At 42.7% G+C, this 15,060-nt stretch overlaps 2 protein-coding genes across 2 annotated transcripts; one reads left to right on the forward strand and one right to left on the reverse strand.

The window, feature by feature from the left end:
- The first annotated feature begins 5,640 nt into the window (after positions 1-5,640).
- Positions 5,641-8,307, forward strand: LOC129862350 (transcription termination factor 2, mitochondrial-like). The gene is made up of 2 exons (XM_055933890.1): positions 5,641-6,197; positions 6,622-8,307. Exon 2 carries the CDS (start codon positions 6,633-6,635, stop codon positions 7,776-7,778), a length of 1,146 nt encoding a protein of 381 aa, XP_055789865.1. The 5' UTR covers positions 5,641-6,197; positions 6,622-6,632; the 3' UTR covers positions 7,779-8,307.
- A 3,763-nt stretch (positions 8,308-12,070) lies between these two features.
- LOC129861810 (dihydrofolate reductase-like) lies at positions 12,071-15,051 on the reverse strand. Its single transcript, XM_055932962.1, has 5 exons — positions 14,409-15,051; positions 13,513-13,618; positions 13,153-13,193; positions 12,372-12,446; positions 12,071-12,161 (listed from the first exon to the last, which is right to left on the reverse strand). The coding sequence occupies exons 1-5, from the start codon at positions 14,504-14,506 to the stop codon at positions 12,071-12,073; spliced, it is 411 nt and encodes a 136-aa protein (XP_055788937.1). The 5' UTR covers positions 14,507-15,051.
- Positions 15,052-15,060: the final 9 nt, after the last annotated feature.

Consider the following 15,060-nt stretch of genomic DNA (forward strand, 5'->3'; position numbering starts at 1 on the left):
TTTTAGTCGTGACAGGATGGCAGGAAGGGATGGCAGGAAGCTTGGCCCCAGTGATGTACTGGGCCGTACGCACTACCCTCTGTAGTGCCTTGCGGTCGTAGGCCGAGCACTTGCCATACCAGGCAGTGATGCAACCAGTCAGGATGTTCTTGATGGTGAAACTGTAGAACATTTTGAGGATCTGAGAACCCATGCCAAATCCTTTCAGTCTCCTGGGTGGGAATAGGCTTTGTCATGCCCTCTTCAAGACTGTCTTGGTGTGTTTGGACCATGATAATTTGTTGATAATTTGTTCAAGGAACTTGAAGCTCTCATCCTGCTCCACTACAGCCCCGTCGATGAGAATGTGGGAGTGCTCGTTCTCCTTTTCCTGTAGTCCACAATCATCTCCTTTGTCTTGATCACGTTGAGGGAGAGGTTGTTATCCTGGCATCACACGGCCAGGTCTTTGACCTCCTCCCTATAGGCTGTCTCATTATTGTTGGTGATCAGGCCTACCACTGTTGTGTTGTCGGCAAACTTAATGATGGTGTTGGAGTCTTGCCTGGCCATGCAGTCATGGGTGAACAGGGAGGGGACTGAGCACGCACCCCTGAGGGGCCCCCATGTTGAGGATCAGCGTGGCAGATGTGTTGTTACCCACCCTTACCACCTGGGGGCAGCCCGTCAGGAAGTCCAGGATCCAGTTGTAGAGGGAGGTGTTTAGTCCCAGGGTCCTTATCTTAGTGATGAGCTTTGAGGGCACTATGGTGTTGAACGCTGAACGCCCTGACCAAGCCAAAATAGAGACATAAAAAGGATCTCTAAGGTCAGGGTGTGACAATATTTATGTATTCTTATTCCATTCCGTTCCTTATTCCATTAGGTATGTGTTGTGGAATTGTTAGATATTACTTGTTAGATATTGCTGAACTGTCGGAACTGGAAACACAAGCATTTTGCTACACTCGCAATCTGCTAGCCATGTATATGTCACCAATAAAATGAAGTTGGCCTTGTCGAGTGTCTGAAGTAAATCCTTTGCGTCCGACTTGTTAAAGAAAAAATCTTTGTCCAGTACGAGGTGCGTAATCGCTGTCCTGATATCCAGAAGCTTTTTTCGGTCATAAGAAATGGTGGCAGAAACATTATGTACAAAATAAGTTACAAATAACTCGAAAAAACACACACAATAGCACAATTGGTTAAGAGCCCGTAAAACGGCAGCCATCTCCTCCTGCACCATTCCTGCTTGGACTCGAGTCAGAGTCACAAATTTAATGACTTAAGACTCAACTTGATAGAAAATAAAATAAATTGAGACTTGACTTGGAGCCTCAAGACTCGGGACTCGACTTTGGCTTGAGACTGATGACTTTAACTTATCTGGACAGGTTTTGTCATGTTTTGTCACTCATTTTGTGGCACAGAGTCTACATGGATTACTCTACACGAGGCAAGAGACAGTAGCCGCAGCATCGCCCTTGGCTAGTGAAACGGAGCAGCCCACTGTCAATCAACACAGGTCGCGTAAGCTAGCGAACAGATTGCTGATTTGCTGTGGTGCACAGCTTTAGGATCGGGTGCAGCACACTTGACTTCGGGATGTCATTTACAAAATAGCCTCCAACACTCCACTCAGCAAAGTGGATGCAGTCTATCACAGTGCCAACCGTTTTGTCACCAACGCCCCATATACTACCCACCACTGCGACCTGTATGCTCTCGTTGGCTGGTCCTCGCTACATATTCGTCGCCAAACCTACTGGCTCCAGGTCATCTATAAGTCTTTGCTAGGTAAAGCTCTGCCTTATCTCAGCTCACTGGTCACCATAGCAGCACCCACCCGCAGCATGCGCTCCAGCAGGTATATTTCACTGGTCATCCCCAAAGCCATAACCTCATTGGCCGCCTTTTGTCACACCCTGGCCTTAGTTATCTTTGTTTTCATTATTAGTTTAGTTAGGTCAGGGTGTGACATGGTGAAGTATGTGTTTTGGTTTGTCTAGAGATTTGTAGGTTTAATGGGGCAAAGTCTTGTCTAGGTGTTTGTATGTCGATGGCTGCCTGGATTGGTTCTCAATTAGAGACAGCTGTGGTTTATTGTCTCTAATTGGGAGCCATATTTAAGGCAGCCATGGGCATCATGTGTTTGTGGGTAATTGCCTATGTGTAGTGTTTGTGTCAGCACTATTTGTCTGTATAGCTTCACGGTCGTTATTTTGTTAGTTTGTGTATAGTTGTTCGTTTCTTGTATTTTCTTTCTTCTTTAAATAAAGAAGATGTATTTTGCACACGCTGCGCCTTGGTCCAATCTCTCACAGCAAGACGATCGTGACACCTTTCCTTCCAGTTCTCTGCTGCCAATGACCGGGACGAATTGCAAAAATCACTGAAGTTGGGGACTTATATCTCCCTCACTAACTTTAAGCGTCAGCTGTCAGAGCAGCTTACCGATAGCTGCAGCTGTATACAGCCCATCTGTAGATAGCCCATCCAACCAACTACCTACCTCATCCCCATATTTGTTTTTGTTTTCTGCTCTTTTGCACACCAGTATTTCTACTTGCACATCCTCATCTGCACATATATCACTCCAGTGTAAATTGCTAATTTGTAATTCCTTCCACACTATTGGCCTATTTATTGCCTTACCTCCTTACTTAATTTGCACACACTGTACACAGATTGTTCTATTGTGTTATTGACTTTCTTTATCCAATGTGGAACTCTGTGTTGTTGTTTTTGTCACACTGCTTTCCTTTATTTTGGCCAGGTCGCAGTTGTAAACTTGTTCTCGACTGGCCTACCTGGTTGAATAAAGGTGAAATAATATATATTTTTTAAATCATTTGATTGGGTGGACAACATGTCAGTTCATGCTGCAAGAGCTCTGACAGGTTGGAGGACTCCCTCAGGAAGTTGTCATAATTACTGTGTAAGTCTATGGAAGGGGGTGAGAACCATGATCCTTCTAGGTTTTGTATTGAAGTCAATGTACCCAGAGGAGGACGGAAGCTAGGTGTCCTCTGGCTACACCATGATGCTACCCTACAGAGCATTGTTGAGGCTACTGTAGACCATTGCAAAACAGTGTTTTTTAATCAAATATTTGGTGACATCAATATATTTACTATAGTTTTTTCTAAAAAGGATAACTTTTCAAATGTTTTACAAGGCCCTATGTAGTAAATCTATATTCCATATAATATTACAATAATTTGCTAGCGTTTCATCATTCCATCACCATACTGTCACCGTTCACGTTTGATAGGCTTACGATACATTTTAATTTAGCCAACCATTCCTTTCCCTGCTCTGAGTGGGCGCGATGTTTATAGTGCATATGAACGTTCACAAGACTCAGGAGGTAGAAGTTCTGTTTATTTAATTTAAAGTATGGCTTCCTTCGTTCATATTTTTTGGGTTATGTTGGAGTTCCCTGTTTCTGTCCTATAGTCTCTGTCATTATGGTTGTGCATGATAGGAGCACAAGCCTCAGTGTGCATAGAAATATGTTTTGTCGCATGCGCTCCATGCTTTGGAGTCGGAACGTTGAATAAGAGAAAATTATTGTTCACTCCATGTATGCATGGGGTTGAAATATCATGAATAATCATTAAGTCTGATTAAGACAAATGTACCAATGTACCAATGGATGTGGAAATTGCCTTGTACATTATAGAACCAGTTTATTGGTTGAAATTGCCAATTGGTCCTGGGGGCCAAGTGCTTGTATTATGTAGGCCTACCTGTTTGAGCTTCTGTTAGACAGATTCGATTTGGTTTCCCAAGGGGAGGCGCTCTACTTGTGTCCGTTCAGATAGGACATGTTAAGCCTGATAAAGAGGCTATTTATTTTGGGTTATTGCCCGTGTATATTTGGTAAATCTACTTGTATATTTTGTATGATATTGCGCTTTCATCATTGGATCACCAAGACCTGTACATAAATCTACACTGAGCACGTCAACCTGCCTTGCCTTCTGCTGATTTCACGCCCTTACGACTGCTACAAATTCCCTATTTTACAATTACATAGACTAGTCAAAATGTGTTGTAGACAAAAAAATGTTGTTACTTGACTTGAGACTTGACTTGAAAACTTGTGACTACTTGATTTGACTTGCTCTTAGAATGTACGACTTGGACTTTTCACCCATTCTACTTGGGACTCAACTTGAGGCATGGACCTTGTGACGTGAGACTTGCTTGTGCTCGAATAATAGTGACTTGGTCCTACCTCTGTTAGATACATTATAACCCATGTCCATTATCAGTGGGCTACATAGTGATATTGTATAAGTATTGGTTAGGTTTTAAAGTTCAGACAAATATGTAATGTCAGAAGAAAATCATATTCTTTACAGCATAAAGATGAAGTTCACACAACTTTCTCTCTGTGAATCACACATCATGTACAAACTACATCTCACCAAGGACTCTTTGCTCAAACAGCCATGAGCAGACAGATAAGGAGATCAGGAGGTTGTCAATAACTGGAGTTATTTTGCTTTAAGCACCAGCTGTCAGAGCAGCTTACAGATCACTGCACCTGTACATAGTCCATCTGTAAATAGCCCATCCAACTACCTCATCCCCATACTGTATTTATTTATCTTGCTCCTTTGCACCCCAGTATCTCTACTTGCACATTCATCTTCTGCACATCTACCATTCCAGTGTTTAATTGCTATATTGTAATTACTTCGCCACCATGGCCTATTTATTTCCTTACCTCCCTTATTCTACCTCATTTGCACACACTGTATATAGACTTTTCCTACTGTATGTTTGTTAATTCCATGTGTAACTCTGTGTTGTTGTATGTGTCGAACTGCTTTGCTTTATCTTGGCCAGGTCGCAGTTGTAAATGAGAACTTGTTCTCAACTAGCCTAGCTGGTTAAATAAAGATGATATATATATATTTTTTTAACTTAATAACTAGAGTTTCTTACATTAATTAATCTATTCTCTTTAAGCATTTGGACTGTACTACAAGTTATGCAGCTAATTGAAGGGATTTTTACAATGATGTCAGCGGCTGCATTGTCACGATCGTCGTTAGAGAATTGTCTATGTACATCTTTTTATTCGTGAACAATAAAAAAAACAGCAAACAATACGTGAAGCTATGGAGTGCTCACAGGCAACTACACAGAAACAAGATCCAACAAAACACAGTGGGGAAATGGCTGCCTAAATATAATCCCCAGTCAGAGACAACGATAAACAGCTGCGTCTGATTGGGAACCATACCAGGCCAACATAGAAAAAAAAACTAGATTACCCACCCTAGTCACACCCCGACCTAACCAACAAAGAGAATAAAAAGGCTCTCTATGGTCAGGGCGTGACATGCGTAGCCAAAAATTGTCCAACCTCAGTCTTACTCCCTGACCTCTACAAAAACTAAGGGGTGCTGATTACATGAGCTACATACAATAGTACTGCTGATTAGGTAGATCAGATCTAATTATGCCATAGTACCTGCCTGGCTGCCTGCATTCAAGCCATTATCCCCAGGTGCCTTTAAATATTATGCAGACTTACAATAATGAGCTCCAATTTCCTCTCAGTCGCCAGATTGGGAAGCTACATACATTTCCTGAACTGGGCTGGCAGAACAGCCTGTGGAGCTGGTGATCAAGCAGTGTGATTAAGCCCCAGCTGTGAGAAACTTTCCCTCTCTGTTCCCCCAGTTTAGCTCTGTGCTGATTACAGTGATCAGTGTCTGTCCCATATGTTGCTGCTTCTGAGATGCATCGACTGCTATTTGATTTGAAATATACATTTGCCAAAATACCCTAATTACTGGAAGTGTATGGTGCAAGACCAGAGCTCTGACGGAGAAATGTAAAGATAAGAAGATCAGAGAAGGATACTGGGAGTTGTTACTGTTCTGCTTCCTGCAAGCAAGTTTAGTCAGAAGCAGAAGGAAAGCACTGCTGCATTACATCTCTTCTGTGATCTATAGGATCTATGTAAACTTAGTTTATTGTCCATTTTAAGCTGGAATAATTTTAGTCTGCCTTTCAGTGGCTTGAGGGATGAGTTTAGATTTTTGCATACTGTGTCAGCTGTGCATTACCGTTCTTGTACACTTAGTTGCGCTGTGGTGCATCTGCAGATAGTACCACACAGCCATACACCAAAGAAGCAAAGTTCCGTTTCATAACGAAACGTCACACCCGCTGAACGCTGCTAACAAACTCAGGTACAGTTATGTACTTCTCTTTTGTTTCTGTTTGGAAAGTACAAGGGACATGAAAGAACATGCATTTTAATTGAATCAATTGTCAGTTTGCAATAGTTTTGTCTTCACTGCATCGTCGGGTGTCATCACAATTGATCCTGCTTGCCTTTAGCAACCTATCATAGCTGTCAAGGCAGCTAGCTAATTTAGCTAACCTTAGCTAGATGACTAACTCAGACATTGACAGACCAATGTTATGGCCATATGACTGATGTGATATTTGTACAATTCTTCATTATTACTAAGTTGTTTAGTGCTGAGTTTATGTTCCCTTTGTTTTGATTCACAAAAAATATATGTTTTGTATTTTTTATAGTCAAGAGTCTGTAGCAAGCTATCTTGAAAAAGAAAGGTCATATTACTATCTTTGTTAAATCACCTCTAGGTCAGACCTGCATGGTCTGTGACTGTGCACCCATGTTGCGATTAGTCACAACGTCGCTATGCCGCCACTGTCAGCGGGTTCGACGTCTCCCCCCTCTCAGGGCCTTCTCAAACCCGGGAGGCCCAGCAGAGAACCAGGTGACCGTGGAAGCCCTCTATGACCTTTCTGTGGACATCCAGAAGATCCGCCAGCTCAAGGGCTGGGTCCTGCATCAGAGCCCTGCCTATGTGAGTGAGACGGCCAGCCTGCTGCGGGACATGGGAGCAGAGGGGCCCATGATTGCCCGGGTCCTGGAGCTCTACCCCGAGGCGGTCCTCTGCAGCCCGGAGCAGCAGCAGGCCCAGAGGGAGCTGTGGAGGTCCATCTGCCCCAGAGAGAGAGACCTAGTGGGCATCATTGAGAAGTTTCCCGCCTCCTTCTTTACCTCCAGTCACCACGCCAACCAGAGGGCCAACATCGACTTTTTCCAGAGTTTACATCTAAACAAGCGTATTGTCACCAAGCTGATGGCCAGCGCCCCCCAGAGTTTCAGCTGCCCCGTGGGGCAGAACGAGGAGATGGTCTGCACACTGCAGCAGGCCTATCTGGAGCTGGGAGGCGACGCAGCTAACATGAAGATCTGGCTGCAGAAGCTGCTTAGTCAGAACCCCTTTGTCCTCCTCAAGCCCCCGGAGGTGCTGAGGGACAACCTGCTGTTCCTCAGAGACCGGGGTTTCACCACCTCAGAGCTCCTCCGCCTCCTCTCCAAACTCAGGGGGTTTGTTGTCGAGCTCAACCCGGACAGCATGCGCCACACCCTGGCCTACTCGCAGGTGACCCTGGGCTGCTCAGAGGCTGAGCTCCGGGACTTGGTCGTCAACTGCCCAGCCTTGCTTTACTACCCTGAGGTCATCCTGGCTGAACGCTTCGATGGCCTGCTCAGAGCTGGAGTCACTATGGCTCAGATTACACAGACTCCGACCATTCTGGAGCTGACCACACAGATTGTAAGTTACCGGATCCAAAGACTGAGGTCATATGGCTATGATGTACGGACAGGCAGCCTACAGGCCCTCAACGGCACTAAGAAGGACTTTGAGATGAGTTCTGGTAAACTGCAGCTGCGACGGGAAAGACCACTCTTCAACCCTGTTGCCCCATTAAAGGGTGATGATTGACCTTGATTTCATGGTCTAAAATGCAGAACATTCTTATATCACCATAGGGAGAACTTGAATCACGATTTTCTTTCAGCTGAATTGTATTACTGAGGTTAGGAGACAAGCTTGTCTTGAAAGTAGTCTTGCACAGCAGACAATTCCTCCCCAAGTGCATTTAGCCTGGGGATAAGGTTACCTTGTGCATTTAGCCTGGGGATAAGGTTACCTTGTGCATTTAGCCTGGGGATAAGGTTACCTTGTGCATTTAGCCTGGGGATGAGGTTACCTTGTGCATTTAGCCTGGGGATGAGGTTACCTTGTGCATTTAGCCTGGGGATAAGGTTACCTTGAAAGAGGCAACGCTTCATTTTATCTGTGCAATATTTAAATACTATTAGGATAACAACAATATTTGGCTATTATGATGCAATGTTGAATACGTGTTCAACAGATGTTTTGCTGTGTGTTGGGAATTGCCTATGTATTGAAAGCCAATATGTGTCAAAATAACCCCCTCAAAACATCCTAATAAAACAATTTGATTGATTATTCATGGTTTTGTGTATGAAAGGTATCATTGAAGGTACACTTTTATAAACAGTAATGAGCCATAAACTTGTTTGCTCTACAGCCAGTGTCATTGTGGATAACATAATCTGTGTCTTGATGGCAGCATCACTTTTGTCCCCTTAAGCAAGTGTTTTGTACAGGGTTTCTGTTTTATTGGCTGATAAGATTACTCTGTTAGTCTTTGAAGTGCTGGAATCAAATTCCAGTTAATATCTGCCTGACTGGGAAAGCAAAATATGATTTCTTTGGTTGGATTTGCAAGAACTTTATTACCTGTGTGTATAGGTCTAACACACACTCATGTCTGATTTGTCATGGGTAATAGAACTGATATTGATCTGTCAAATGCAGCTGCCAACTTGGCTTGTATTGAGAAAAGTGGAGTTGCATTCAATATGTGCAGAAACTAATTTGGACAGCTTTTCACCTGCCTTACACCTGCTGTGGTTTTAGATTAGTGCGCAAGGTAAAAATCACTATGCAGCCTTGCTAAGCATATAGGCCTACCCCAAATACTGTTCTGTAAGCTTCTTTTAAAGGCCTCGCTGAGAGTTTAAAGCCTGCTGGAGCCCTTGAAACATGTTCAGAGTGCTTTTTAATGGGGAATGAGCAGCACAGCTAACAAAGTCATGACTTTATGCTTCAAGGTTTCCAGCTCACTGCCAACCAACAAACTTTGGCAGCATCTGAACCAGCACCCTATTGCCTATAGAGAACTACTTTTGACCAGAGCCCTAGTGAATAGGGTGCCATTTCAGATGCTTCTATAGTCTGACCAGAACCCTAGTGAATAGGGTGCCATTTCAGATGCTTCTATAGTCTGACCAGAGCCCTAGTGAATAGGGTGCCATTTCAGATGCTTCTATAGTCTGACCAGAGGGGTCAAGAGATCCAGCTTAACAAGACTGCTGTAATGTTAATGTTTTTGGGTTCTCCAAAGGGTATTTTTATATGATTTGGGTCTAGTTCCGAGTCATGTACAATTTCAAAACCAGCCGGCTATAAGGATATGTTTGGGGACATATTGCAGTCCCAAAAGTTCACTTTTATTTTGTACAGTTGGTTTCAATGTCAGTGACTTCTCCCTCATACGTTGTCACACCGAGTTATATTCAGTAACCTCCAAATTTGGTGCCATCATTTTAAAACAGAGTAATACCCACTGACCTCTTTTGGCACAACCTGAACTTGTTTTATGAGCTCAAATACAGGATGTTTTCTGTTAAAAGGTTTTCTTCCATTTGAGTGTAATGAACAAGACCATGCGAAGTGTATAAATGCAAATTCTGTTTTCACTTCTTTCTCCCTCTCTCTTCCTTGTTCCCTCTCAATGATGATCCACTGTCACCATGTCCTGTCTGCTGCCCTACGGCGACTATGTCAGTCTGAATTATCTCTTAAAGCAGGAGAGGTTAATAAGAGGCCGTATAAATTGTTATTTTTCATTTCAAATGTGACACCTGGTATTATTAGCCTGGGTTACACATTGTTTTTATGGGGCATAAATCAGGTTAAATATGAAAATAGATGACACCTGCAATTAAAATGTATGATTTTCAGCTGCAGCGATGGCATTGCAGTGTATTAAGGTGGTAAATATTCCATGAATGAGGTTAGTAGGACTTGGAGAATGAATGTGTGCTCAGAAACCACAGCTAAGCATCTTTCTCCTCAGCTGTTATAATACCAGGATATCCCCAGACATAAGTGCGTCCCAAATGACACTTTATTCCCTATGTAGTGCACTACTTTTGACCAGGACCCATGAGGATTTAGGTGCCATTTGGGACATATCGATATTGTCTCTCAGTAAAGGTGACCCTTCTGGGATACATTTCCATAAAGTAATTTCCGTTGTGTTGTGGTATACACAGTTGTCTTAGTGGATGTGGACAAGAAGTTCTTTGATACACAATTATATAGAGGACATAAGGTCCTAATCTGTCTGACAGTAATCAGTCAGTTTAAGTAAAGTTCTAAGAAACTGGTTCACACACCACATCATATCCACATCCATGACATTGGATAAATGTTGTAGTAAGAGGGAGGGAAAACAGAAATTGGTTTCAGAAATTGGTTTCCACTCTTTCTCTATGTCCTGTCTTATGTCTCCATCTAGAGGATCACTTACTCCAACACTGTATACTGAAAGATGGAGTTGAATTAATTATTACTGATGACAAGTATTCGATTAGCCATGATGACAAATACAATATCACGAAAAGTTGAAGAATTTCTTCATTCTTCAATAGTAAATATTTGCAATAAATCTAATGGCTCTTCTACACCTTTCAAGAAACATAATTCAGAATAAACATTCAATAATACACTGCTCAAAAAAATAAAGGGAACACTCTTGTTCTCATTTGTGGCCTGCTGGAGGTCATTTTGCAGGGCTCTGGCAGTGCTCCTCCTGCTCAAAGGCGGAGGTAGCGGTCCTGCTGCTGGGTTGTTGCCCTCCTATGGCCTCCTACACGTCTCCTGATGTACTGGCCTGTCTCCAGGTAGTGCCTCGATGCTCTGGACACTACGCTGACAGACACAGCAAACCTTCTTGCCACAGCTCGCATTGATGTGCCATCCTGAATGAGCTGCACTACCTGAGCCACTTGTGTGGGTTGTAGACTTCATCTCATGCTACCACTAGAGTGAGACCACCGCCAACATTCAAAAGTAACCAAAACATCAGCCAGGAAGCATAGGAACTGAGAAGTGGTCTGTGGTCACCACCTGCAGAATCACTCCTTTATTGGGGGTGTCTTGCTAATTGCCTATAATTTCCACCTTTTGTCTATTCCATTTGCACAACAGCATGTGAAATGTATTGTCAATCAGTGTTGCTTCCTAAGTGGACAGTTTGATTTCACAGAAGTGTGATTGACTTGGAGTTACATTGTGTTGTTTAAGTGTTCCCTTTATTTTTTTGAGCAGTGTATATATTTCCTGTATCATTTAAAGCACCAGTTGACATGAAACACTTTTGAAATCATCATAATTACAAGTATTAAAACCATTCCAGCCTTTGGGTGGTGACTCCATACCGTATATTGCCATATGATATGAAATCTTCAGTCATAAATATCAGAGCATACGTTAGAGCGAGAGTGGCATGGGGTGAGTCATAGCAATGTGGGCACTTCCAGGAACAACCCCCCCCCCCCCCCACCCCCCCCCCCCCATCCCTGGTACCCATGTTGCTATTACACACCCCAGGCCACTCTTGCTCTGACGTAGGCTCTGAATCAGAGAGAGCCATTGGTTTGGACCTTGCAGAATATTACTGATGAGGGGAGAGGATAACAGGGGATTTGTTATGCATCAGACAAGGAAGGCCACTATATGGGACAGCAGTGGCTCAATCGTCAACTAATTTGATTCATGAGTGTTATGGAACTGTGCTGATGCAGTCACAGACACATGAGATGAGAGGCAGCGTGAGTGGGGCATTTGTAATATACAAATGGATAATGATTTTTATTAGAATTGCACTGGACAACAGAACACAAGGTTCCGATAGGATACCCTTCTTATTGTATGTGGTGTAGTAAACATTGTTTAGTGCATTCATACAGTTCTTCACTACATTTTATGTTAGTTTCACTGGTAGATCTGAATAAACATCATAAAAATAAAACAGGATATACATGAGTAGAAACCGACATCAACATAACATCTCAATCCACAATGCCAGTTAAAAAAGGCACTGAAGGTCTGACAAAGAATAGTCAGAATGTTTGTATTTATTCAGCTCCACAGATCTTCCTCTTGAAAACTTCAAATTTAAATGTAACCCCATTGTCCTCTTGAATCTCATTTGGTACTCCAGGAAACCTAGTTTGAGGTTAAGGGAAACAAAGGGACAATTTAGACAGATTGATGATGACGCAAAGAGCTTTCTAACACTTGGCCTGACGTGTGTGGAGTGGACCTGGTCAGTCAGAACAGAGAATATATCCACTTCTCAAAACAGTCCAAAGTGTAAGCAAACAGTGCTGCATTGCTTAGAGCCAAGAGAGCAGAGAATAAAATATGCTTCCTCACCTCTCTTGTTCTCTAAAAATGCTTCGGTCAAACTGCGGGAAGAAGACATCACAGTGGAAGTCAGCCATGATGTCAAATCAAATTTTATTTGTCACATACACATGGTTAGCAGATGTTAATGCGAGTGTAGCGAAATGCTTGTGCTTCTAGTTCCAACAATGCAGTAATAACCAACGAGTAATCTAACCTAACAATTCCACAACTACTACCTTATACACACAAGCGTAAAGGGATAAAGAATATGTACATAAAGATATATGAATGAGTGATGGTACAGAATGGCATAGGCAAGATGCAGTAGAGACCTATTGGGGTAGTAAGCAAATTGGAGTGGGTCTAGGGTGTCAGGTAGGGTGGAGGTGATATGGTCCTTGACTAGTCTCTCAAAGCACTTCATGATGACGGAAGTGAGTGCTACGGGTCGGTAGTCGTTTAGCTCAGTTACCTTAGCTTTCTTGGGAACAGGAACAATGGTGGCCCTCTTGAAGCATGTGGGAACAGCAGACTGGGCTAAGGATTGATTGAATTTGTCCGTAAACACACCAGCCAGCTAGTCTGCGCATGCTCTGAGGACGCGGCTGGGGATGCCGTCTGGGCCTGCAGCCTTGCGAGGGTTATCGAGTTTAAATGTTTTACTCACTTCGGCTGCAGTGAAGGAGAGTCCGCAGGTTTAGGTAGCGGGCCGTGTCAGTGGCACTGTACTGTCCTCAAAGTGAGCAAAGAAGTTATTTAGTCTGTCTGGGACATCCTGGTCCGCGACGGGGCTGGATTCTTTTTGTCAGTGAGGTAGACAAGGTCACACCAGGGATGCATCAGGACCTCCTGATTACAAGGGAAAGTAATGACCTAATTTAGTAGATGGACTGTCCTAGTATAATGAACAACTTAATCCATTTTGATCCACTTAAAATTCCTAACCCATATATTGGATTTAAAGTCCTGGGCACATTTTAATAATGCATCTCAGAGTAGTGCTGATCTAAGATCAGGTCCCCCCATCCATGTAATCTTATTCATTATGAACTAAAATGATAAACTTATCCTAGATCAGAATTCCTACTCGGAGAGGTTTTATGAATAAGGGCCCAGATCATACTGTACCACAAACTTCCCACCAGCCACAATGAGATACAACAGTTACCTGATAGACCTGTGGGCCACCCACCACCCAGATGGTCTCCACCAGGTCACAGAGGGGTTGAATAATGCTAACAATCACTGTTGCGTCAAAAAACAGAACACTCAAAACATGAGCACAATGGCAGCTCTTCCTTTAAAGAACTCCAGGCCTCAAGAGGGCAGATAACCCAAAATCACGGGTGGAACTAAAAAATTGAGCCAGGATTTCTGGAGGGACTACTTTAACATGCGCACCTGGCAGATAAGCATGGGTATAAAATGTTTGGGCTTAACTTTGCTTGGGTCCTCAACATACAAACAGCTCATTGTTCAACCCTAAAGACGCAACTGGTATGTAATGTTTGGAATTATTTATTATGTTGCATCCAGTGCTTAGCAGAATTTACATGTTTAACTCTGGTAGGAGTGGTGACTTATTTTGTTGTGGATATTTTCTGACTGCATAAGTAATTGCTTCAAGTGCTATATTAAATTGTTTAAACTTTTACTTTATTCAAAGCCATGCTTTGTTGCTGTGTCATGCATTGTTTGTGTAAAATAATGCATGTTTATTCTCTGTTTAATGTTATCTTCCGATTCCCTAATCCTTATTCCTCCGTCATTCAACTACTCTATTCAACAAATCAACTGTTTCAACATATTCAACAAATGGCATCAAAACCATAATAAAACACTAAAAAGGAATTGAGTTGTCCCTTTGCATCCTTCACGTGTTGAGCAAGCCGTTTTCAAGTTTGCGCAGAGCTGAAATAATTATAACACCTAGACAACTTGACAATCACGTAATTGTGTAATTTGTAATGCTGGCTTTTAAATAGCCTACATTTGAAACAGTTACATTTTAAAACATCGCCTAATACAGAAAATCCATGAGGGAAAAGGAATGAGTTCTCTCACGGTAAATGCCATGGCAACTGTCCATTTTGTCCTATTCCCATGTTGCACGCAGCGGCGATGAGCCGCAGTGGTTTCCTCTGTACTTTGTCGGCACACATCACCGATACAATCGAAGGTATAACTGTCTGGTTTACAGACAGTTGCAACGTGGTCTCAGAGCATTTCGTATTATTCAGTAAGTAAATCTGAGAACCTATAGCATAATGTTACATTTCGTCTAGTATGTACTAATTTGTGGATATCCATCAACCACTTCGTATGATATGTTAAGAATTGCATTAAGTACAAATGGCTAGGATTAGGGTAAGCGTTAACTAACATGATAAGTAGTTGCAACGTAACTAAAAAGTAGTAAGTAGTTGCTAATTAGCTCAAATGCAAAAGTTGTCCATGATGAGATTCGAACACACAACCTTTACTTAATTTGGTTGCTGGACGTATGCTTATGCCTAACCAACCATTCCAGCCATTGTATTTGATATCTTCACGGTTGTCTGATCCCTCCTGATGACCCAGTTGGACATGACAGGTCCACCAGGAGGGATCAGCCAAAAGTTGGAAGTCCCACCCAGTTGACTTAATTTTTATGGTGGAAGCCCTCAGTGGCGCTGCCAATGCTAATAGTCTTTTGGTTACACATCTGGAACAGCTT

Source organism: Salvelinus fontinalis, chromosome 9, assembly GCF_029448725.1.
Source record: "Salvelinus fontinalis isolate EN_2023a chromosome 9, ASM2944872v1, whole genome shotgun sequence".
NCBI classification, from domain to species: Eukaryota; Metazoa; Chordata; class Actinopteri; order Salmoniformes; family Salmonidae; genus Salvelinus; species Salvelinus fontinalis.

Excerpts from the sequence above, each read along its gene's own strand:
- LOC129862350 (XM_055933890.1), top strand. The coding sequence starts at position 6,633 with ATGGTCTGTGACTGTGCACCCATGTTGCGATTAGTCACAACGTCGCTA.
- LOC129861810 (XM_055932962.1), bottom strand. The coding sequence starts at position 14,506 with ATGTGTGCCGACAAAGTACAGAGGAAACCACTGCGGCTCATCGCCGCT. Across the intron at positions 13,194-13,512 it reads GTGGCCCACAGGTCTATCAG|GAGGTCCTGATGCATCCCTG; the intron begins GTAACTGTTGTA and ends CCTTGTAATCAG. Across the intron at positions 12,447-13,152 it reads TGTGACCTTGTCTACCTCAC|TGACATCATGGCTGACTTCC; the intron begins TGACAAAAAGAA and ends TAAAATTTGATT.